The sequence below is a fragment of the Apostichopus japonicus genome, chromosome 13 (assembly GCF_037975245.1).
Source record: "Apostichopus japonicus isolate 1M-3 chromosome 13, ASM3797524v1, whole genome shotgun sequence".
NCBI classification, from domain to species: Eukaryota; Metazoa; Echinodermata; class Holothuroidea; order Aspidochirotida; family Stichopodidae; genus Apostichopus; species Apostichopus japonicus.
In genome coordinates this window covers 6,767,494-6,791,488 of record NC_092573.1, presented here as the reverse complement: position 1 = coordinate 6,791,488, position 23,995 = coordinate 6,767,494, and the positions used below count along the sequence as shown (strand labels likewise).

General features: G+C 35.7%; 2 protein-coding genes across 6 annotated transcripts in view; one reads left to right on the top strand and one right to left on the bottom strand.

The window, feature by feature from the left end:
- Window positions 1-8,589, top strand: part of LOC139978335 (transforming growth factor beta activator LRRC33-like) — a 60,186-nt gene extending 51,597 nt beyond the window's left edge. For 3 of the 4 annotated variants that reach the window (XM_071988437.1, XM_071988439.1, XM_071988438.1), the window contains exon 2: window positions 617-8,589. In XM_071988437.1, the coding sequence (XP_071844538.1) occupies window positions 885-2,849 (1,965 nt within the window). In that variant the 5' untranslated portion in view covers window positions 617-884 and the 3' untranslated portion in view covers window positions 2,850-8,589. The remainder of the gene's footprint in view (window positions 1-616) is intronic. The other variant, XR_011796949.1, reaches the window with a different exon arrangement.
- Window positions 8,590-11,142: 2,553 nt separating this feature from the next.
- On the bottom strand, window positions 11,143-19,104 carry LOC139978337 (uncharacterized). 2 transcript variants are annotated; one of them, XR_011796950.1, is made up of 3 exons: window positions 15,634-15,721; window positions 14,227-14,682; window positions 11,143-13,654 (listed from the first exon to the last, which is right to left on the bottom strand). XR_011796950.1 is itself a non-coding variant. In XM_071988447.1 (3 exons), exon 1 carries the CDS (start codon window positions 18,956-18,958, stop codon window positions 17,603-17,605), a length of 1,356 nt encoding a protein of 451 aa, XP_071844548.1. In that variant the 5' UTR covers window positions 18,959-19,104; the 3' UTR covers window positions 11,143-13,654; window positions 14,227-14,682; window positions 15,718-17,602. The 2 variants fall into 2 exon arrangements, 1 of the variants encoding a protein (XP_071844548.1); XM_071988447.1 differs by having other exon boundaries at window positions 15,718-19,104.
- Between the last annotated feature and the right edge of the window lie 4,891 nt (window positions 19,105-23,995).

Below are 23,995 nucleotides of genomic sequence, written 5' to 3'. Positions count from 1 at the left end.
GTATTACATAACTGAAAAATAACCCTAAAGACTATTTTAGTGATGTTAACCAACGAAGACGCCATGAATTAGCATACATATATATTTACTTTGTAAAAGAGAAGAAGCTCTAACTGTGGTTTGACTCTCTAAAGAGGAAACCAAGTCAAAGAGAAATCCCTATACGCCCTGTGGTTATACGCCCTGTGATTAATTATATATTACTGCATATCAATGTGATGCTCGCAATTATATCTATCCCATTACAATATAACACTGAAACCCGTAATCCATGTCATGAATTTGTTACAAATTATTAAAAGAAATTATTATTATTATTATTATTGATTTTTATTTAATAAAGCAGAAAATAAACTTTTGAAATAGCAGGCAGACATACAAATCGGATATGGTATACACCTTTTGAGCGTAGAAAGAACATACAGCAAAATGTTCGCAATATGCTTAACACCTTAACTGAAAACTCTTGACTATTTTTAATTGACAAATAGACTTGCGAACCTGTCGCTGTCTTCATATGCCAAGCTTTCAAAATTTCCAAGCTTTCTCCGTTTTAAATATTTCTGCAATAAGAGCACGAAACTTAATACTTCTTGATTTTCTTATTACTTTTCAGGCCTCAGTTGGCGGTTGCATGAATACACAATGACCGGTTCTTGGGGTGATAGGACTTCCCAGCAACGCTCGTGTGGGAAACATGGCTGTAGGGCTTTTGGAAATCAAGTAGCAACCTACCGACAAACACATATGCTCATGTAACCATTCGCTGAACCTTTCTAGCAAGTTTATTATTTGGGAAAGGTACGGTACATTGAGAATACTTTAAGAGTATAAAATCTTCTCACCTTATTTAACTACTTTTCGGAGTACTGTATTTTTCCATTATGGCCGCTGTTCTCATAAACATGCTTTTGCCATACTGGATGATATTATCCACCATGCACCTTTCGTCTTTTGGATACTATGTGATGCCATCCTGTCTAGACGTGTGTCAATGCAATGACATCATCTTACGTATAAATTGTTCCGGTACAATGATGCAAGAATTGCCCTCTCATTTACCCAGAGAATATCATTCACTTTATTTCAATGATAATAATTTTACTCATTTGACCCCGGACAATTTCAACGTATCCAGCCTTCAACACCTCCGTGAACTGGCGTTGGTGAACAGTGGGGTGACATCAGTCACAAACGGAACGCTCAGTATGTTAACTAAACTAATATCCTTAGATATGAGCCAGAATTCACTCCATACAGTGCCTTATGGAATCAGCAAAATGACCAAGTTGCAGATTCTAGATATGCGAAGTAATTCAATCAAGACAATCCCATCCGAGACATTCCTGGACCACAATCAGATGAGAACTCTCTTTCTGGACGGAAATGAGATCGATCTCACTCAAATAGCAAGAGGAACCTTCTCCTCTCTGGTCAAACTTCGAAAGTTGACCATGTCGGACATGGAGGCTGCGTCATCTCCCTCGTTGAACGCTGAAGTGTCTGATGACTATTACGACAATTACAACTCTGTCAGTAGCTCATATGATATGATGATTAATCAGTCTGTGCAATGTGTTAATGTGGCTTCTTGGTTCGATCTTCCGAAGAGAAATTTATCTCTATTAGTGTTAACAATCAGTAACAGTAACATACAGTGTCTTGCGGAATCGTCATTCAACCAATGGTTTCATAAGCTTGAGATATTGGACCTAAGCATGAATCAACTTACATCATTACCGGACGATTTGTTCGTTCATTTATTCAACTTGGAAGAGGTTTACCTTCAAAATAACTTTTTGCAACACATTCCTGCTATATTTGCTAGTAATTCAAACTTGAGAATTTTAAATTTGAAACGTAATCAACTTCTGTTTTTGTCTCCCGAAACACTCTATCCACTGTCGAACTCCTTAATGAAGTTAGACGTGTCTGGCAATTATCTGCCAGTTTGGAATGCTACAAGTTTGACAATCTTTGATCAACTTCAAGACTTGAGTATCCAACGAAACATGCTAAGTGATGAAGAAGAACCGTTGAACTTCAATAACATTCCATACCTCATGTATTTACAGTTAGACCATAACAAACTAAGACATTTTCCAAATGTTCGCCGATTAGGATATTTAAAAACAGTTAAAATCTCCTACAATCGCATCAGATTTTTAGAGGAGGATATCTTTCAAGGATGCTACGCTTTGGAGGAGGTTTATTTAAACAGCAATCTATTAAAGACGATAGAAAAATCTGTATTTCATAAAGCAAAGCAATTACGTGAGTTTCAAATAAGTGATAATCCATTAAAATGTGATTGTAATGTGAGGTGGTTGGTAAGCGTATTAGTAGAAGAACCCGAGTACGTGTTCCAATACGATTTAATCACCAGAGCCACCTGTACCTCACCTCCATATTTAAAAGACAAGTTATTAGTTGAAGCTTTGGGCGACTACTACCCCTCCTTAATATGTAATAGTTTCCCCAAACTACACCACATGACATGGCTAATAGCGGTTTGGTTGTCGGTACTGACATTTGTTGTAGGGTGTAAGTTATACCACATCTTCCGTGGCTCAAGAAGAAATTGGTACATTTGCAGAAAACGAGAGAGGATATTAGAAGACGACCAAACGTTGATAGATTTACTTAAGAAGAACCGCAAAGTTGGGAAGTATGAGCTTGTCAGAGAAAGTGACTTTGAGCTGTTGAGACAACAGAGTACTACTTCAGAGACTCCTGAACCAATGCTAACATCGACACCATCAAAGCAGGATGAACCAAAGTTGTCTCCGGGGTCACCTGCTAAGTTGGACAAGGTAAAATGGAACACCATGCCGGAGACCCCTGTTTAAAACAACGAGCAGGCAAAAACTCGAATCGTTATGAAACATCAAAGATCATATTTCTCATCTTGTATTTGTTCGGCACTCTAAGAGTAGATAGCAAGTGGCTATGCAAACGTTGGAAAACTCATAAATTATATCGCCTTAATTCTTTCCCTTTTTCTCCACCTCTCTCTCCACCTCTCAACCCTCTTCATCTCTCCACCTCTCTTTCTTTCGTTCTGTTTTTCTTTCTTTCTCTCATGTATATAGCAGTACCGCTAATATTGATCTCATTAACGTTATGGAAAGAACAAGCATTTGTAATTTGGACGCTCAAATTTGAAACATGGCGCTCATTTACAGGGGATATAGTAACTCCATCACGGCTAAAGTGAGAAGTTGAAACCAGTAATGAGTATAGAAGCTGTCTTCTGCTTAGATACGGTCATTTTACTTCACATATAGAACCTGTCCTGCGTTTATTCACCACATAACCACATGGGATCACCAATTAGAGGTTATATCATACAGCTGCAGGGTAGTATAATTTTGAAATGGTCTCTTGGGCAACCAGTTAATTTTCCAGGTGTCGTTTCTTGTCAGAATTCAAATCAAGTTACCTCGTGGTGAGTGTGTTTTTGAGTGTGTCTCTTGTAGTGTGAAATAAGTGTTAAGGCGTTAGAATCTAGACAGTTCGGGTTTTGCGTTGCTTCTTTCATCGCTGAAATTGATCTGTAAAATTGAAGAAATGTAGTTATTGCTTTCTGAGTTATGATTTGATAATCCCTTTTTCCATTTATTGCCAGTCAAAAGTTATAGGCAGTTGAACCTCGATTTGTGTGCTCTTTTTGAAAGAGCTCATTTTCTATGCTTTCCTCCTGCTTTCCTGCGTTTAATATGAATTCTACTCACAGTTCTGTATGACGAACGGAAAGTATATAGATCTAACGTTTGTCTTCATACTGTGAACTTTTCGATTCTTAAACTAAACAAGATCCTTATAACGGGAGTAGTACGTAAGATGTACATATTACCATAACTGACATACCAAATGTATATTTAATATAAAATACACAAACCTTATGAAACGTAGCAATTTGTAAATAAGATCATGTAGCATTATGAATATTCAATATACGATGACATTATCTGTTACTATAAGAATGTTTTATGCACTTATTATTACTCACCTTTTTTTAGGGGGGGGGGGTGGGTGAGTTGAACGGTAAACACGTTTATTACCATTCATTGACATGTTAAACAAAAGAAATGACAATAAGATACGAATATTATTCCGTTTTTCTTACAACAAAAATATTTCTTTGGATCATGCGTGAAAGCTCGTTTGTATCGGCTCCAATATTTTTTAAACATTGTTAAATAAGTTCCAAAAGTTCTTTACTGAAGGTTTCACAAATTGTTGATAGACTTCGAGGAGTCTTTAATTAGATACGTATACACGTCTCAGTGAGGGCAAACTGAGGGTTGAAAGAAATTTGAAACTAAACAGCATATTAAAGGGTGATACCGAATCATGTTGCACTATGAAAACATGATTTTATTGAATTTCATTTTGTGATTTCAACTCATATGAATTGATGATGTGAATTATTGTTTGCTAACGTTCTTATGATTAAAAAATAGATACACGTGAATCTTGTAGAATGCATAGCGTGTGTTGTGTGGGATACATTGTAATACAACACAATACAATATTATATAATACAATTCACGCTTTGTTGTCAATGTGTAATTAGCCAATTAAGAACCCCTTTTGTTTGCTATGAAACAATTATCTTTACTTCACTCACGAACTGTCGTTTCACTTTGTAGGATGAAAAATTTAAACAATTATAATAATTAATGACTCCTTTTCTGTAAAGTTGCATAAGTTTGTCTCCCTCTGAGATGATTATCTTCTTGCGATTTACTCTTGTTTAATTAATAATGCTAAATATATTCATCTTAATTGTATAACAGTAACAACATAAATATCTGTTTTCTTTTTGTTTCATAAAATTAGTATGAAATTAACATAATAATCAACTGTATATATATTTATATATGGTATGGCAATATTGAGAGTGGTCTTTCGTAAATATTTGTGTCACCTTTTTATGATTATTCATTATTAATGTGATTAATAATTAGAATAACTTGAGAAACTATATTTAATCTGTAAAATTTGAAATATTAACGGAAACCGTATTCTTAATTGCATGTGGTGAAATTTTCAATGAATTCGATGCTGTTGTAAGAAATACTATATACTGTCTTTATATTGATTTAAGAAGAAAGTGATAACTACAACAAAATAATAAACAGCTGTGAGAGAAAACGTCTGTTCTATTGAAGATTTGTCTTTTACTTTTGTAGTTACGGAATATTTTAAGTTTTAGAGAATGAACATTATTTGTTTTATTCCCCTTATTTTCACACACTGCGGTATTGCAATAAGGGCACATGTTTTAAGGCAATACGTCTCTTATTGTACATCGCAGCTGAAAGATTGTGACAATTTCTGATAGATAGCTATTGTGAATTAATTGATATTATCAAAACACTGATCAACATATACCCTTTTCACTGCTGATAAACACAAAAAATCAACCATTCCTTGATAAATTTGAATACGACATCGGTATAAAGCTTTACGTAGGAATATAACTAGGAAAGATGGGTTCACTTTATTCAATTGCAGGGCTTCCCTAACTTTATGCCCCCACGAACCCCCCTGTGGATGTCAGAGTTGTACACGAGTCCCCAACTTTCGAGACACGATCTGAGTCATTATTATACTATAATACACATAACAGTGCTTTGTAACGGATCAAGTTCATAATAGTTCTAATATTGTAATGAAAAAAAAACAAGAGATGAGCAAATATTTATTTGGAAACTTCAAGATCAGATCAGCTCTTTATCTTCACGACGTACTGTCATGCGTACACCAACTTCACCAAAGTCATGCGGCCTGTGTCTTTCAGAAGCGTCTCACGAACCCCCTGAGATGGACTCACGCACCCCCTGGGGTTTATGCACCCCAGTCAGGGAACCCCTGCTCTATTGACTATCGGTACTTAAAAAAAAGTCTGCAGTTTTTCCTGGACGAGGGGTGCAGGGGTCGAACTGAATCAATTCCTTCACATAGAAAATGGACCAGATCAATTTTTCTTTTTAAGACAACGTTTTTGTTTTATTTTACATCTGTAGTTACGCAGTACATCTGGTAATTAGTACACCTCAAAGCACATCGATGCATAGCATCAACATTAACCTTTTCTTTATTAAGACACGAAGTTTTTAAAAATTTACGCTAGAATCAACTCTCTTAATCGAATTCGAAATGACATTAATGGATAAGTTCTGCAAATGTGACAAAATAAACATCAAGACGAAAACTAATATAAGACGAATGATTGATATATTATGTGTTAGTCTTTTCAGTAAGAATTCTCTTACTTCATTAACAAAAGTACTGAGCATGCGCATACTATGAATTTGTCGAGGAGCTTTATAAACGACGAAAAAGATAAGAAAAACGGAGTGACAAACTAATAAATTAAAATTATATTGCTAAATAAAATGAAAAATCCTGTGATTAATTGCGTAAATATAATCTTTGTAGATATATCATCGTAATGTTATGTGAACAGAATGAGCCAGAACATTGCCACAATATTGCAGCGATATAACTGTCGCGATATTTGACGTTGTCCTTGAAGAGATTAATTCAAACTGTTTCTCGCATGCTGACATATTAGGTATCATGTGCCCTTAGGATAAAGTAAGCTATCAACAACAATATTTTACTTGATGTGTGATTCACACTTTCTTAGGAATGTTGTTTACATCTTACAACGTTAAAGAATGACTTCAATCGCGCTCTTATAACGAAAAGTATAGGTGGCATCTGGAAGTATGAATTAACTACAGGAAACGAGCAGCTAAGCATTCTTTTCAAATTGAGTCTCGTTGATACGTATAGGGATAAATCTAACTTATGTGCTACAATAAGTAGACAATACAGGGCTTCAAGAAATACATTTCTTTTAATTTCTCGGAACGTTGACTATCACCACTATAAGTGGTTTGTAGGTAGATCATGAAAGATGATTTATATCCGACATGGAAGGGGAAAAAAAGCTATGAGGACGATACGTGCGACCATACCTTCAACTGATTGTGTAATTATCCAGTTAAATGATTCAAACACATGTCAATAAGCAATTTTATGCAAATTGAGAGATCAATCAAATAGGTAATAATTCATTTGTAATGTTTCCAATTGTTCATTCTGCCATCGGCCTATAGTAATGTGTCGCAGTTGTATGACACATTCAAAATGATTATATCATATGTTTGTGACGCGATGAGGCCTGCAGAATATGGTTTGATACAAGATAACCTACATAGCAGCTATGCTTCAGTTGTTCGTTCACTTCTAATGGGAATACCGAGATGTTTCATTAATGTCATTGCCCGCACTGTCATAAATTATTTATTACCAACTATCATATAATGTAGATATATATATATATATATATATATATATATACGTTTAATGCTATACACATTTAGTTTATAATGTAGAATATAGTGTTATTATTACACAGTAAAACATACATATGCATCGTTATTGTTGGTTTTGTTTATGTATCGTGTATATTTATCACAAGAACCGACGAGAAATAAATAAGCATAATTTAGTTACAGACAATAAATATAGTAGCTGAATGCAATGGTATGAGTATAGGCTTAGTATTCGCCATAAATATACTGCCTCGTGGTATGTGGTAAGAATGCAATATTCGTATTACATATACATTACAATATATATATATATGAAAATCGTAATGAGTTGGAAAATCAAGAACAGTGAAAAAACTTCCAGCCTCCACCGGGATTCGATCCCGGGCCTCCCGCTCTGTACGCGGACACCCTAACCACTAGGCTATGGACGCTGATTGTATGTCCAGAGGTTCGAAACCGGTAAGGAAGGTCGTAATTCCACTGTAGGCGTTTGTCACCTGTATCGAACAATACTAGTTCTGTTTTTGGTGACATATTTTGCCTTACTCTAGAGATCAAACATGATGCTAACCAACCCGAAATCATTTGTGATTCCTAAAGCCGGATCTCGAAAGAGATACTTTGAACAGACTTTATGTTAATGCAATGGAGGTAAACGACAAAGGCAAATGCATATACATATATATACATACATATATATACATATATATATATATGTATATATATATATATATGTATATATATATATATATTTATTTATTTAAAGTTTAATAAAATCAAATATTGTAGATCAAAATTGGATCAAATTTGTCAACTAATTTAAAAACGAAAATGTGAAGAAATACGTGAGAAATACGTCATTCTTCAATAGCTTTCTCAAAAAGATCCCGCACCTTGGCATTAGGTAACTTCAGTTAATGAGGGCATGCTTCTTAAATTTTATAACGTTTGGAACAATACCAGACATTGCAGCGTATTATGACAATACAAATCATGCAGGTGTACATTCCATTGTTATCCAAACATTCTTGTATGTAACGAACCAGTGCAGTATGATGTAATTACATAAGAACTTGTTAATTAGGTGGTTAATCATTGGTCTACCGTGCGTTTATCGCCCCGGCCAGGATAATGCACGAATCCACGAATCCATTCATTCATACAAAGCACTACGTAAACATTAATTTTTATCTCAGAAAGTTACAATTTTATATCAACTTTAAAAGAAACATAACCAGCAATTGTCTCGAAAGAGTACTCCGTTCTTCTTTACTGTTACTAAAGAAAAGCGTCTCAAAACAATATTAATACGCAAATAAAATAACACTACGTTGTACAGCATAACGATCTGACGAAAGGGCATCCTGCGCCTGCGTCCAATTGGCATAGCAACACGAGCCAATGTGTTCATATTAAGACGTACAATAATACAGTGACCGACATAACGGTAATTGCGAGATACGTACATGGTATTGTACACTTTAAACTGTGCTAAGTTATATAGCTATATAGCTTAAAGGAATTGTCTGGTGGAAGATTTTGATACATTGTCCTTGTAGTTATTATTTTTCTCTTTCTAACCATGTAAAAATTGTCCCCATTCGACGTTTTCTTCTTGTAGAAATCTGGTTTTCAAATTCACCAGTTTCTCACCAAAAGTACCGTTTGTTCGAACGCTTCAATATGGTGATTGACGTAGTGCTTGCAGATAGGCAAAACAGGCGACTTGAAGTTAGCACTCTCAATTCCGCAGCAAATTAACTCACGTGTAAGCACATTGAATTGCCTCATATATATATAACGTACATACTTGCGAACGTATATACTACGATGCTCAGTTGGTGTAATTGTATAGCGTTACACATAGTACACTCACACTCAAACCACAGTTCATTAACTGTTCTTCGAAATCGCTGAAATAAAATTCACGGATCAGATTAACAGTAAAAGGAAACTTATAAAGTATTCGTTAAACCGAAAGATGAAACTTGGCAGGATCGATGTCATCGCAGAACTGTCCGATTGTAAACGTTAGAGGAGCCTATACTCGCGAACATTCTTCGCGCTGGAGCTGGATACCGCGATGTATAAACAACGAAGAGCCTGCTGTTAAAACTTATCTTGTGTTACACAAAGACCACGAAACCACCGATCTACTACATATATTGCGGCTTAAGGAGTTTTTTAAATCATATCTAATTTATAAGAAATTTCACCGGAAATTATTGAAGAAATTGATCGAATCGTTGTCAGAGCAGAATATAGCACTGAGAAGCTTAGGCTTCGCAGAACTGTCCGATTGTCAACGTTTGAGTACAGCCTACATGCGAACATTTTTCGCGTTGGAGCTGGATAGCGCGATGTATAGCCTGAACAACTCAGAGTCTGCTGTTAAAATTTACCTTGTGTTACACAAAGACCACGGAACCACCGCTCAAGTACATGGCGGCTTAAGGAGTTTTTGAAAACATATCTAATTTTTAAGAAATTTCACCGGAAATTAAGGAAGAAATTTATCTGTATACAAACGCTGTTTTTGTTGTGATTACCGTATAGGTACTGTGCGGAGGGTGGGTTATGACGCAATCTGCTATGGCAGAGCTGACGTCACGTATTGTACTGTTCAAATCATATTTGAAATGTCTATCCATAACGATTAAAAAATCGTTTCTCTGTCAAACGCAACATTAGCGTTCTCATACTTTGACAACATGTTTGGAAAATTATTTACTATTTTTTAAGGTAACTTCTTTGGGCCACCAGACAATCCTTTTAACACATGTGAACAATGCCGTCGAGAATGTTCTTAAACAAACAGTTAACTTTTGGAGTACAATGGCCATAACATTGATCAGACGGATATAGGTGTGAACCAGGACGTGAAGCTTTTTTTTATTAGAGAATGACGTTGGTTATTCCTTGAAACATGCATTTCTTGAATACATTTGCTGCTGTATTCCCGATCATTAAGCCCTCTTTTCAGGTTAAGGAAGCTAAGCGATCCTTCTCAATCTTTCTGCTAAAAGTTCGTCCGCTTCGTAAATACAATATACTCTTAGTATTGGTTATTTCCTGCAACGTGGGAGGCACTTTGGGCTCAAATTTGCTTAGTACAGTCATGGCGTTCCGTTAAATGTGAAAAATGCTCCTTTTTGTGAGAAGTGCCCCTTTTCTTTTCTGATCCCCCCCCCCCCCCTTCAAATTTCTGGCTACTTCCCTGGTGATTGTAAGACGTCTGACTCCGTTAGGAGGAGAACCAAGCGACCGCATCATAAGATCCTGCTAAAAATGTTCTCCGTTCCGATTATCCGAGGTCCGTATTGAAATAGAGTACCGTACACTGTAAAACCCAACACGTCAAGACAACTTGAAAAAGTCGAGGTAACCCGCTGCCTTAACTTTTTTAAGTTCACTCTACTAACCCAGAAACTCCATAAGTAAGACTTGACAGTAGTGGTTACAACCAACTCACTGGTTTTACTTTGTTACACTTCATGTTCATCAGTTGTGGCAACAGATATCAGCAAAGTCCAACAAATTTAATCTTTATCTGTTTTTGAGAAAAAGCTGGGCAAGTTATGGTAACTAAAACATTAGAGCTGATACAGCATAGCCTTTCCTCGTTAAACTGACAAGACCAATTCAAGTTTTTCCCACTTTCCATTATCTCCAGAGTTACCTTTGAATATTTAAGTTGACGCTACTTGGAATATTCTAGGCAGCGGGTTACCTCAATTTAATTGAGTTATGACAACAGACAATTTTAGTAAAGAAAACTATATATTGCTAAGTTAACAACACAACTTTATTTTCAACCTCTGAAGTCAGTAACAATGTACTTTAACAAGGAAATAGAAGAAATAATCAAACGCATAAAAAGTGCCTAATACTTTTATCGGTGGAAACAACGCCAAAATGTATCAATAATGAGATACAGAAGAACATGGAGCATGGGTACATGCCTGCTGCAATCATTCATTTCCATGATTCATTTGAGATAGTAAATACCAATTTCAAGTGCATGTGTTCTTTGGTATGAAATACAGAAGTAAAATTAATATGTTATGGCTGCTGGAAATAACCAATGTTGTTAAAAGCCAAGAAGAAAGAAGTAACCACTCCTCTCAGCCATTTACAATATGATTGTTTCAGCTAAAGACTTTTAATTTTGTGGCAAATAGTTTTATAGGTGAATCATAATTACATCATGTAAATAGGCAACGATGCTCAAAACACCAATGTTTCATTAACTAAAGGAATGCACTTAAAGTTGTCATTAGCAAAGCTATAGTGATGCGACCAATTGTTCTTGCATCTGTTTTTATAACAAAGACTAGTTATGATGGATAAGAGCATTGTTCAATTGTGAAAACCAAGCATAGAACAGGAACTTCATCTTTTCAATGATATGAAAAATTTCTTTTCAGGGTATTTTGATCCCTTATATTAGAAATTACCATGAAACTAGTTCCCATGAAAGCTAAGGATATGTTTGGGGAATCACATACAACCTTTCATCCTAGAAATGGGTATATGAAATCAAGCCAGGGTTCAGCAAATAGCCCCTGTTTGGTCCTTTGTACTCAAAAACTTACATTTTAATCAGAAGATAAAGCAACTCTGTAAAACTCTTTTAATAATCTGAGAGGAAGCACAACAGTCTTTGCTCATGAAAACCTGCATGCAAAGTAAAGTCATAATGAAAAATGTTTGTTTTTTAGATCTTTACAGCAAAGCACTTTATTTTTACCCATTTGGAACACAAAATACTTTGAAAGAATTCCATTGTCAATCCTGTCTTTTGCCAGTTTTTGGATCCTTCAAACACTTGTATTACTGTGATTTGAATAGTTTCATCACAACACAGATATATCTGATGCATTTTCCTTTATCAGTATATATAATATTAATACTGACTTCCTGTAAATGATTTCACAGTACATCCCTCATTGGGCTTTGTTTAGGATGAACATGTTTGTAACTTCAAATTTTGCAAATTATTTCTGAAACATATACTATGATACCAATCACATTGATGCAAGCAAGCTGTTAGAAATTCTCCATAACTAAGCAAGTACAAAGTGATTATTTGACAAACAATGGCTCTGAATAAAAATGAAAATGTAAACTAGAGTTTAAGCCCGATAGAATTTTTTTCAGACATTTTTGGACCCTTCCAACTCACTAGAGGTGTGGGCTATTATATCATTTCTCTGCCTGAAGAAAACATCGGCATATCATAAAATTAACTTTGTTTCGCTCTTTGATTATTACAATGATTATTATTAGTGCCTATTCACCCAATCAACAATTCTTCATAAGTTGAAATGTAAAAGCAGAGAAACAATTTCCAATGGCATCCTGTTCCATATTACAATTTGTTTCAACACATTTTCAAGATTTACCAAGAAACAAGATAATTACCAGTCAAATGGAGTTTTGCAATATCTCTCAGGACACCACATGAACTATTTAAACACTTCAGATGCATGATAACTATGAATGTTTATAATGGAATGTAATGCCACAGGCATGGTTTCAAATTGTTAAGAGGGTTATTTAAGTAGCCTGACGGTTTATTTTTTGTTGATAAATTACACTAAAACAGCAATATATTAACTTCTTTAACTAAAGAATATTATTGTTTAAGCTGTCAATTAGCAAAAATATTCAGCAGTCCCTTTTTCTTGAATCTATATCCAGGACACAATTTGTACTTACGATGGATCAAATAAACCAATGGTGTTGTTAACATATACAGTAGAATGCAAAAATGAAACAAACCAAAATTAAAGTAAATTTCCTCCAAGGTGGTAATAAAAACAGTGTAAGAATTTTGACCAAAGGTGACCATATTTGAATTTCTGGTATATTTGGGGCAAATACAGCATACAGTACCTTTGTGCTACCAAAGGTAACCATATTTGAATATCTGGTATATTTGGGGCAAATACAGCATACCTTTATGCTAGTTTTGCATGTAATATTGTACACACAATGCAAAATGTAACTGTTAAATTGTCACAAGGTAATTTCTAATAAAAAGTATGTACTCTTATTTACTGTATTTGAAGTATTGCTAAAACAAGAATATAGATGAATGAGCTCTTGTATTATCTGATCATACCATACACTACAGAATGAGTTATATAGCCTACCCCTGTCTCAAAGTGAAACAAGTTCTGAAACTTTTGTCTGGTTGACAATATTTCCACCATTCTGTCAAGGTGTTGGTCTAGTGAAGAAAAGAAACTGCTGTCCAGAGCAAGGTTGCTTAACCTCGAAAACTCAGCCTTCAACTGAAAGAATAAAATGAGAAATGTAGAAAACAATATTTAGTTAAGTTTGCCATATGAAAAGAAAATGGCTCCCTTTTGCCAGGTAGCAATATTATAGAAAGCCATTTCCAAGGTGAGAGTATAAATGCAACTTGTAAGTGCATTTGTCGATGGTAGTCAACTGCCAATCGGAATCCTGGGTAAGACCATATATAATATACAGTTAAAAACTAATTTTACAGGTATTTAGTGCAGATATTAGTGACAAACAAAATAAGTAATAGTGACTGACATCCATGGGTTAAAAAATACTAATTACTAATGCTAAAAAATGCTTAAAATGCTAATTACTGATCAGATCACCCTGCTGCACCATATTCAGACCACATACTTTGTATCTCTTTTTTTCTGTATTTTACCAAAATTTTATACATAAGAAATAAAACATCTCTAACACTAATCACCCACTGTGATTACTTTTATTACTCATTATACACTGCAGCTACTATATCATGAAAAATACAAAACAAAATGTCCAATTTTAGTGAAGGAGACAGCACCCCAATAAATTAATTGACAATTAAGGAACTTACTTCACCGGGAAGAAATAAGGCGGGCATCTTTCTACCATTTCGTTGACGGCTGGCGCATTTAAGACCAGGTCCTGTCTACGGTATGCATAGGTCCTTATCATCATTTTTTAAATCTTGTCCATGACCCTGTTTCTTTTTTGAACTTCTGTGCAAAAGTTTTCTCAATAAGACTCCATACTTGTTGCATATTCTCCAATTGGAATGTCTGGTAAGTAATTTATTTCTGCTCTCTTTGGTTTTTTGTGTTTTGATGAAGACGTTCCAGGGTAGGAGCGCTTCCTTGGGTTAACGTTTAGACGTAAACGTTTAGAAACTGCCTTCAAGGCTTAACTTATCTTTCAAAGTTTCCATAAGGTTTTCAACAGACTCTGGACGTTGCTCAAGGGACACCTTCTGAATGTCCTTTGGTGACAACACTACCCTCAATTTGTACATAGTATCAATTTCTGAGCAATCCTATGCATGAAAAGAGAACAATGTAAGTGAGTTAGAAGCTGGCTATATTGTTTCGTACACTCCCCTTAGAATTACAGTACTGTACCACATAGTAATATTTTAGCAGTAAGTGCAACAACCCATTCAGCTGCAGTATACCAAATGCACTGCATAAATATGCAGTATGGCAGCTGATCTACTGTACATCTACTCTTGGCTACTTGCATGAGTAGAAATTTTGCATGTAAATGTCATCCAAGTACTGCATCTTTCAACGTTTAGTAAGGCTCATGCTTTATCACAGACAACTCAACTTAGGGTAACTCCTATTGTTCTTCATGTATATCTACAGAGTGTTTTAACACAACCACTTTAGCTTCTCTCATAGTGTAGGAAGTTAGAGGGTAGTAATCTTTAAGATTACCTGGACAAACTACTTGATCATAGTTTTCAGTCTCTGTCACTTTGTATGCTCCAATGTGGCTTTGAAAAATAGATTTATGCAATTTTACTACAAGCCATCCATTGTTTTTATCAACAATAATAGTTTGTATATTTGCTAGTACAGAATGACCACTATCACTGCCAATCACAACAAACATATCTCTAAATTATACCTCATTCAAATTTGCTCATCAGTACCATGTATTAACCACATGAGCTCATGCTGATGAACCGAATGTTTTACTCCTTTGTCTCACACTGCGCAACTGTTAATGGTTAGGCCTATCTGTAAAGCTCTATAGCCTAACCTGATGCACAGCCTACGTTCAACGTGAAATGGAGCTTATAAATTTTGTAGGCTAGGCTGTTGAAATAGTAACTTTTCTAATCCAATTCAATCACGCATATAATTTCATGCTGCAAGTTTTAAACTTTGACTTGGGCTAATTTTAACAACATATTTCAGATTCAGTCGAATTTTTGCGAATATCATTACTGTATTGAGCATTAATCATTCTAAATACGAACCTTAAATCATCCAAGACTTGGAAAAGCTGGCCCCTGACGTATGTTATCTACTTAGTCGATATACGCGCGCGAGCGATCACTTACCGGTAATTTTGTTTCAATACGCACAGTCTTCTCTTTCCAGTCGTTTTCATGTAGAAATGTTTTGATACTCGACCATCACAAGTTGAAACAACGATATCTTCATACGTTGATCTACGTTTCCGCATAAAACTTACGTAAATCATGTTGTAACGCTTATTTTAACATTATTGAGTCATCCTGACTGTCATAACCCTTGTTCAGAAAGCTCATCTACCGGTTGGGTTTTACAGTGTATCTAAGTATGTACAGAGTATGAATAAAGTAGTGTAACATACGATAATTTTACAACCAAGAATATCAATAAAGTATTGTAACATCCGATACTTTTACAACCTAGGATATTGTTACAGGTTATCAAGATGGATACAGGAAAACTATTGTCATTTGCGTTAAAGTTCAAAAGAAATATAAAATAAAGACAGGAACAATCGTTCTATCTACCGTTACTGCTTGACGTCTATATATAATACAATGTAAACGTTATCATACAATGCTATAACAGGTTGCCAATTAAGAGTGATCGTCTAATTATCGATTTCTTCGAATGAGTTCTGTTTCTTTCTGTTCGGTTCTGTTCATGTTTCTGTTTCTGTTCTAAAGGAAGTAACTTTGAACAGAGTAACCTTTCGTTTTCTCTGCTGCAACACCTAACCGGTGTTTATTTAATGTAACCAATTCACTTAAACAACTATAGGACAAAAACACCATAGTTGTTGAAACGGATTTTGATTTGTAACTTTTGTGACTTCGACAATGTCGTATTGACGTCGTAGAGATGGTTGGCAATGTGCGAGCCTTCCATGTTTGCTGTATGACTGAAAGCTAGTTCTAAGACACTTTTAAGAATGATATTTCTGGTATAATAGTGGGCATGCAAACAGACAAAAGAGATTAAAACTTAATTTAGAAATCAATATACCTGTTTATGAGTTATTCCTTTTCGTATACCTTCTTTTCAGCATCATTATTGTTTACCATAAAAACATATTGTTCGACGTATAGATTAATTCGTTATCGTCAAGCTATTGTCTTAGTACCTGACGAAAAGTAACATCTGGGCAGAAATGCACATATGCAATACTTGATTCAATCATTACATATCTTCCCCGCATATTCCAATGGTAGGCCGAGGATGTTGTAGATCAATCACTAAAGTCCTCGTAAAACATGGTGGAAAAATTACAAAACTTGTTTTCTGTTTACTTCCACATTTTGTGAGGAATATATATATATATATATATATATATATATATATATATAACCATCACATGATCACGGACCCTGACATTCAGCTCTCTCCTTGAGGGATGTGTTTACATCCAGGTCCATACAATTGTGACACTCTCTTTGTGATATATCTTATCACTTGTGTTCTCTGTCCTGATATACAATACATTGGTCAAACCTCCACTCCTTTTCGTATAAGACTTAATAATCACAAAAGCACAATCAGACTGAACAAAACCAGTTTTCCAGTGGCTGAACATTTTAATCTTCTACAACACAATATCGACTGTCTTAGGTTTGCCATAATTCTGGGTAATTTGTCTGACCATAGTAACAGAAACTTGAAGGAAGTCGAATTGATCATTAAAGTACATTCACACTGTCATGTTCTCAATAGGGATATGGCTTTTCTTTCCGGGTTCAAGAACTTTGTGCAGTCTGGGGCTTATACGGTAGACTAACGTGATTTCAAACACTCTTTTACACCTGACGAAGGACCAGGGTGTCCGAAAATGTGTGTAGCGTGTAGTTTTTGTATTTTTTCAAATGCCATTACAGTGATGTTTGTGGGTGTGTATGTGTGAGAGTTTAAATGAACAAGCAAGTTGACTACTTTTATAGACCCATGAAAAGTCGGTGTTTTGTTAAGTTCGATCAATCAAGTTTTTCCGTGCATGTATGACTCGTAAACTGTATTGTGTATGAGTTCAGAATCATTTTCCGTGAGTTGCATCTCAATCTTCGCATTGGCATACATTGTTTGATCAAAGGTGTCAATGTTTCCAATTTCTGTTGTGATTGCGTCTCTCTTTGACCTTTTTATGTACAAAGTTACACCAAAGACCCCGAAAATAACCACCAGTGTAGCAATAAGTGGTATAACAATGATCAACATTTTACTGTTTTCGTCTTGTAACCTCGACTGTGTCTGTCCAATCCCCGTCAGTGAATTGGTTGCCGTGGTGACGTCTTTGATTATTTGAATAATCTCCGTCGATGAATTTGTTGTCATGGTGACGTCGGTGGTCATTTTTCGTTCTTGCTGAATGGTTACCATCTTGGTTTTATTCTTTGATCCTGCGATTACTCTGCATTTGATCGAATATTGATCTTCTACTTCTGTTACATTTTGAAAGCTAACTGTGAGTATTATCGATCTGTATCCGTTAACTGTGTGAGACACGTTGACATTGGAAATGATATTCCGGCTTCCAGATAAATCCCATTCGATTGATGCTGATGGTATCAGAGGGAAGCTACGGCATGTAAGACTTATGTTTCCTCCTTCAATAACATTTACAGTCTGAGGCTCTACCGTTACTTGTAAATCTTCGTATACAGTAATATTTGGACTTGAGTTAAAGTAGTCACTGCCTTCCTTACTATACACCAACCTGCTGTTATTATATTGTGCCGATATATTATGTATACGTCTCAACGCCACGTTCTCGAACTTAGTATCTTCAAGTGTCGACTGCACATCGATATTTTTAGTTCCCTCTTTAATGTATAGATTAACAGTAATGTTTTTAGGACAGTATACATCAAATGTCTCTCCTACGAAAAATATGCCGTCAAATCCATTCATTAGAAAACATTCTTTCATCTTACGATTGACCACTCGAAGTTCTGCGTGTATTTCATCGTTCCAAAACACATTTTTAATCAATTTATACCAACGGTAATCCCAGGTACATGTATACACATCTGAATCCGACGTATTAAGATCTTGAATCGATAACTTATACCCTTTTCCGGGTGATTGAACTCGATGATAGCGTCCGTCGCCTGCTTTTATCTCTCCGTTATGAAGTAACAACGTATTACCTCTCCCTTTCAGTATCTGAACATTCACTGCACCATCAAGAGGATTACAGGTCAGAACTACTGCATTACCGGTGTAAGCCAAGAAAACTCCTTCAGAAATTGTGGTATTAAAAGCCAACATTTCGTCTCCATAAGCAGACCGAAGCAAACAGCTCATTAATACGATAAACGCGACAAAAAGCGCCATAACAAAATATGAATTCAAAGCTAGTAAGAATTGAGAAGATTGAGCTATGATACATACAACATATCCAACAAAATATGTGCAATCGCAATTCACGGGTTTGTTGGTTGTGATATTGAGACTTCTCTGTATAAACGCTTTCCTTGTGCATACAGGAAGTTATGTCTTACTTCCTTAATCTTGTATATGTATATAGTATTTGTATGTCATTGTCGCATTTCCTTGTAGAGTTATTGTTGTCAATGTGAACTATAGACTGACAAGTATAACTTTCGCTGCCGCGAGTATACCGACCTTTCTGAAACTTCTAAGGATCACATTTGTGTTTACATTTTGTTACCTTTACTTGGTTAAACATTTCCAGTGTGAGGGGGGGGGGGACTACGTGTATATCTATAGTCACATGATCTAGCAGGGGTCGAATTGCTTGTCTCCTTGGCGTTTTTTGAGTTATGTGATTGGATGATTGACTTCATATTTATCGTGCAGCTATATAGCTGATTTTCATGGTGTTTCTGCTGAATATTGGTCTTCACATTCATACTGAAAAGAGGGGGTGGGGGGGGGGGGGTTGGCGCTCTTGGCATTCATAACCTTGTTTAAGTTGAGTGTACTGGTCGGATTATGTGTATCCAATTCAATTCAGGGCTTCGTCATATACGCGAGCGGCAGCATTCAAGACGTCGCGGTTCGATGATAGCAAAGATATTGTTTTCCTTACGGTAACGGGAATGTGCCTGATTATAGGTGGTGGGTGGTTGCATTTCGCGTTGATGTACATGGGTAGGTCATCGGGTTTCCTGTTTAGTTGGTGTATGCCGGTTACAAGGTTAAGGTTGATATCTAGGTATAGTTGACTGATGTGAGGTTGGTTTGGACGGTTATTTGTAGGCCAAATGACTGGAAAATCTGGATTAGTTGCTTGCTAGCGCGGCCTGCTTTGGGGCCTGGATGGTTGTTATGACTGGAAGGCCGTCGTCTCTAAGAAAGCCTATGCTGGCCAGGTTAATTTTAAGCTTCTGATCTAGATGATATAGAATGAACAGGCCTATGAATTCACATATTTAGATGCCGTCCTAGCCACCCATGGTGACGTCGAAGGTGTTACGGGAGACCTTTTCCACCCACATTTTCCTTTCTTGTCGTGAAGGTGGGGTATGCATGATGGTGGTGTGTTCCAAGTTCGGGGGAACTGGCGGGACCATTTTCAAGATGTGGCGAAGAGCCTTCTCGGTTATGGATGGGTAGAAGTCTACTTTGTCAAAGACTAAGAAGGATAGGCGGTTTTGGAGCCATTCCAATACAGATTGGGTATTTCTCCACTGTTGATCTGGGAGTTTAATCTAATTTCACTGTTAATACGGTCTAGCATTTGTTGACCCACATTTCCTAGTTCGTTTTTCGTAGAGTTGATCAATCTGCATTTCGGTTTTTTTTTCTCGAAATTTTCTTTGTGATCCTACAAGGTGATGTATGTTTTCTTCGCGTCAGTTCTATCTATTATGTCACTTAATTTCTGCTCATCAGCAATACATGTGAACTCGGTGTCGATTTGGTCGCAATTTCTGCTTCGGCAAGTCTATATTTTGGGGATTATGTTATCGGTGAGAAGTTTGTTGTAGCTGGTGTTGTCCATTAAAAACATGTTCCTTGTTTTGTCCGCATGCACGACTAGCTTTTCTATGATGTAATGTAAATATGGTCAATGTCCGCCTCAAGTAGAGACTGGAAGGGGTTGTTCTTAGTCATATTGAGCATATCCTTTTCGAACTGTATCAACTGCTCGATTTGTGCTGGGGTTTTTTTTTCAACTTGAATCCGAAAGTGTGTCTCTCTCTCCACATGTGTAGTGGTCTCTCTCTCTCTCCCTATCTATCTATCTCTTTCGCTTTTAAGCTAGCCCTAAAAAAAATACATTTCCTGTATAACATGCATGGTTAGAATGTAAACCTCTGTGCGCGATCGTGGTTGATTCACGAAATGATAGGTTACAATGTAGTTGAAACAAGACGGAACTCAAACCCATTAAGTAAGTCAACAATTACGATGGTCTGGATCTCATTAACGATAAAGATCAACTCTAGATGTGAATTTCAAGTGTAATGAGTAATTATGAACTGATGTGTTGAGAAATAGATCAGGTAGGTGAACTTGTGAGTAAAGGATAATTTTATTGTTTGGGAATGTGTTGGGGTGGGGGGGGGGGAGATGCTCACTCACAAAAATTTTGAACAGAGTAATGAAGCAGGAATCTCAACCAGTATTAAGCAAAAACAAACACACACATACACACACAAATACAACATAAAATATGCCACATACACAAGAAGTTAAAGCTTCCACTCATGAATATTCGAGTATATAGTTTTAATTGGCCCAATTGCACTCATGAATATCTGAATGACCAAAGTGACGTCAGAAATAAATATGCTTGAGACTTTTCATAGAATTCACTATATTCTCTCACTGTTCTTCATTTGAGGCTATAAGTTACTGTTTAATGCAAAGACTATATTTACAGGAAAGTAGCCACCTTATTTCATGTATATGCAATTTATCATTTATGAATAAATTATTCATACCAAATATTGGCAAATTTATTTGTACTTCACTCGACAATAAAAAAATCTCAAATATTTAATGACACAAATATAAAGCAATTATGGAATATATTAGGAATATTCCAGGTGACATTTTTATTTTATCTGATTTAAGAAAAAAATACCATAGAAAAAGGTATCGTGGTTCAATTTGCATTCGTTATCCTATACGTACTAGTTTTGAGATAACAGCATTTAAAGTTCATAGGTTTTGTACCAAAACGGAACTCAGTTATGCTGTGATAGAAGTATTCCGACGAATATATGTTTATGTATTTCATGTATTTAAGTTTCATCTCCAAATTATCAATACACCACAGTTATTGGAATATTGTTAACTTCATACCCCTTCAATGGGTAAAGTTGGAACCCTATCCATTCCAGAGTGAAAACAATAAGTGAACATTAAACAAAACAAAAACATTTTGTTGTTAGTGTTCAACTATGACATCACACCTGTTTGCTTCAAGTTCACTTTTGCTACAAACAATCACAACTTTCATTATCAACGTCTCGAATACGCTAAGTAGGAAATACATTCAAGTATTACTTACATCAGTCTAATACAACTTTCCCCTCGACAATACTTTTTTACTTTTGAGCTCAAACAGAGTCGGAGAAAGCAACGAGAAGGAAATTTTGCAAGACTTCTTAATATCACAAGAACACGCTCTTTACTTCGGTATGAGTAATTTGTAGACACTCAGAAATGCCAGATTCAAGCTTTTCTGAATTAAGAGTGAAATATATAGGCCTATACCGGTTTATGTTTTCCATGAAACAGAATCAACGTTTAACAAGTAACGTCAAATAAACTATAATTAATGACGTCACCGAAGACGTCAGAATAATAACCTACTTTCGGGTACCGTACTCTGTATAACTGTGCAATCATTGCAATGAATGGCTGTTATAAAGGAGTCGCGCGTACAAAAGTGAGATGTTGGCGCTATTTCACTTCCTATGCAGATTCCTAAGCACCCATCCTTAAAACCACAACCCGTAATGACATTGTATTCACCGAGTTGGGACAATTTTTCTTCACAGTATGAATGTCATGTTTCTATCAGATAAAGGGTAGGAACTGTTTGAACTGCCAATACCAGTGCTTTGAAGCATGATATGGGAGTACAGTTTAGAGAGGTTATAGCATCAGGAAATTGTCCTAACTGGCTGTTGTATTCGTAGGGGCTCATCTCTTGGTGTAAGCCAGAGAGGAACAAAACCACCAGCTAACAGCTGGAAGGGAGAGACTTCGATCAGGAAGAGGTAGCATGGAGAGTAAGGAGGTGTGATGGGCCAGAGGAGAGATTGGCGAGATTGAGATTGATTAAGATAGAGATTCAATGATTACAGACAAACTGTAATATTTGTAGTTACTTTGACGGAAGAAATGGTCTAAAAGGTTCCTCTTTGCATGCTGTTACACTCGCTTTAAACACATATATACGATTACATCCCTGCACAAGAATAAGGAAGATGGTAGGTTATAAATGCACTATATCATCATGGTCATAGCCTATTAATATAGTACATCTGATCAGCTCTGAAAATATAAAAAAAAATAACTTTCTCTGATATCGTTAGAGCTGCCAGCCTGACGAAAAGCATCGACTTTAAATATATTCTAATTTATTTATTTATTTATTTATTTATTTATTTTTTTTTATTGCTCATGAAAATCAAACAATACACAATAAAAGGATGAAATCAACAAGTGACAACAAAAATAATAAACGAACTGTCACGATTAAAGTAAAAGTACCCAAGGGAGCCAATACTTCTCCCATACCAACTCATCCATATTCTTTTGAAAAATCAATTTTTGTATCATAAAATATTCTTTCAGATATTTCACAGTGCCAATCACTGTGGGAAGAATCTTAATTTTCTTACAACTAAAAATGTAACATTTTATCAAAATGAGCATTAAATTGAGGACACGTGAAAAGTCGCCCCCAAACAAAACTTCAGAAATATCCAAATGAAATTTAATATCAACATTAATGAAAAGGTTTTCAAAGAATTTCCAAATTCTCTGAACAAAATCACAATGATAAAACAAATGTTCTATTGTTTCAAGATTAAGCAGGCAAAAAGTGCACATATTTGATGCAACAATACCAGTCTTTTGCAAATAATAATTTGTCGGGATGATTCTATGAAGAATACGATACTGAAACCAGCGAATGTAAATATCACTACTAGAGTTAAAAGGGACTGTACAATACAAGGCCCAATCCGCACTAGTAATACTGAACGATTCTGTCCATTTGAGATAAGATTTACACGGGCGGTAAGAAGAATACAGCAAATGATTGTAAACATATTTACAATCAAAGCTACCCATATTCAATAGTATATTTATGAAACTGTTAACAGGGCCACAAAGATACTCAACATTACAGGCATCTGTAATACTACGCAGCCTGGTTTTTAC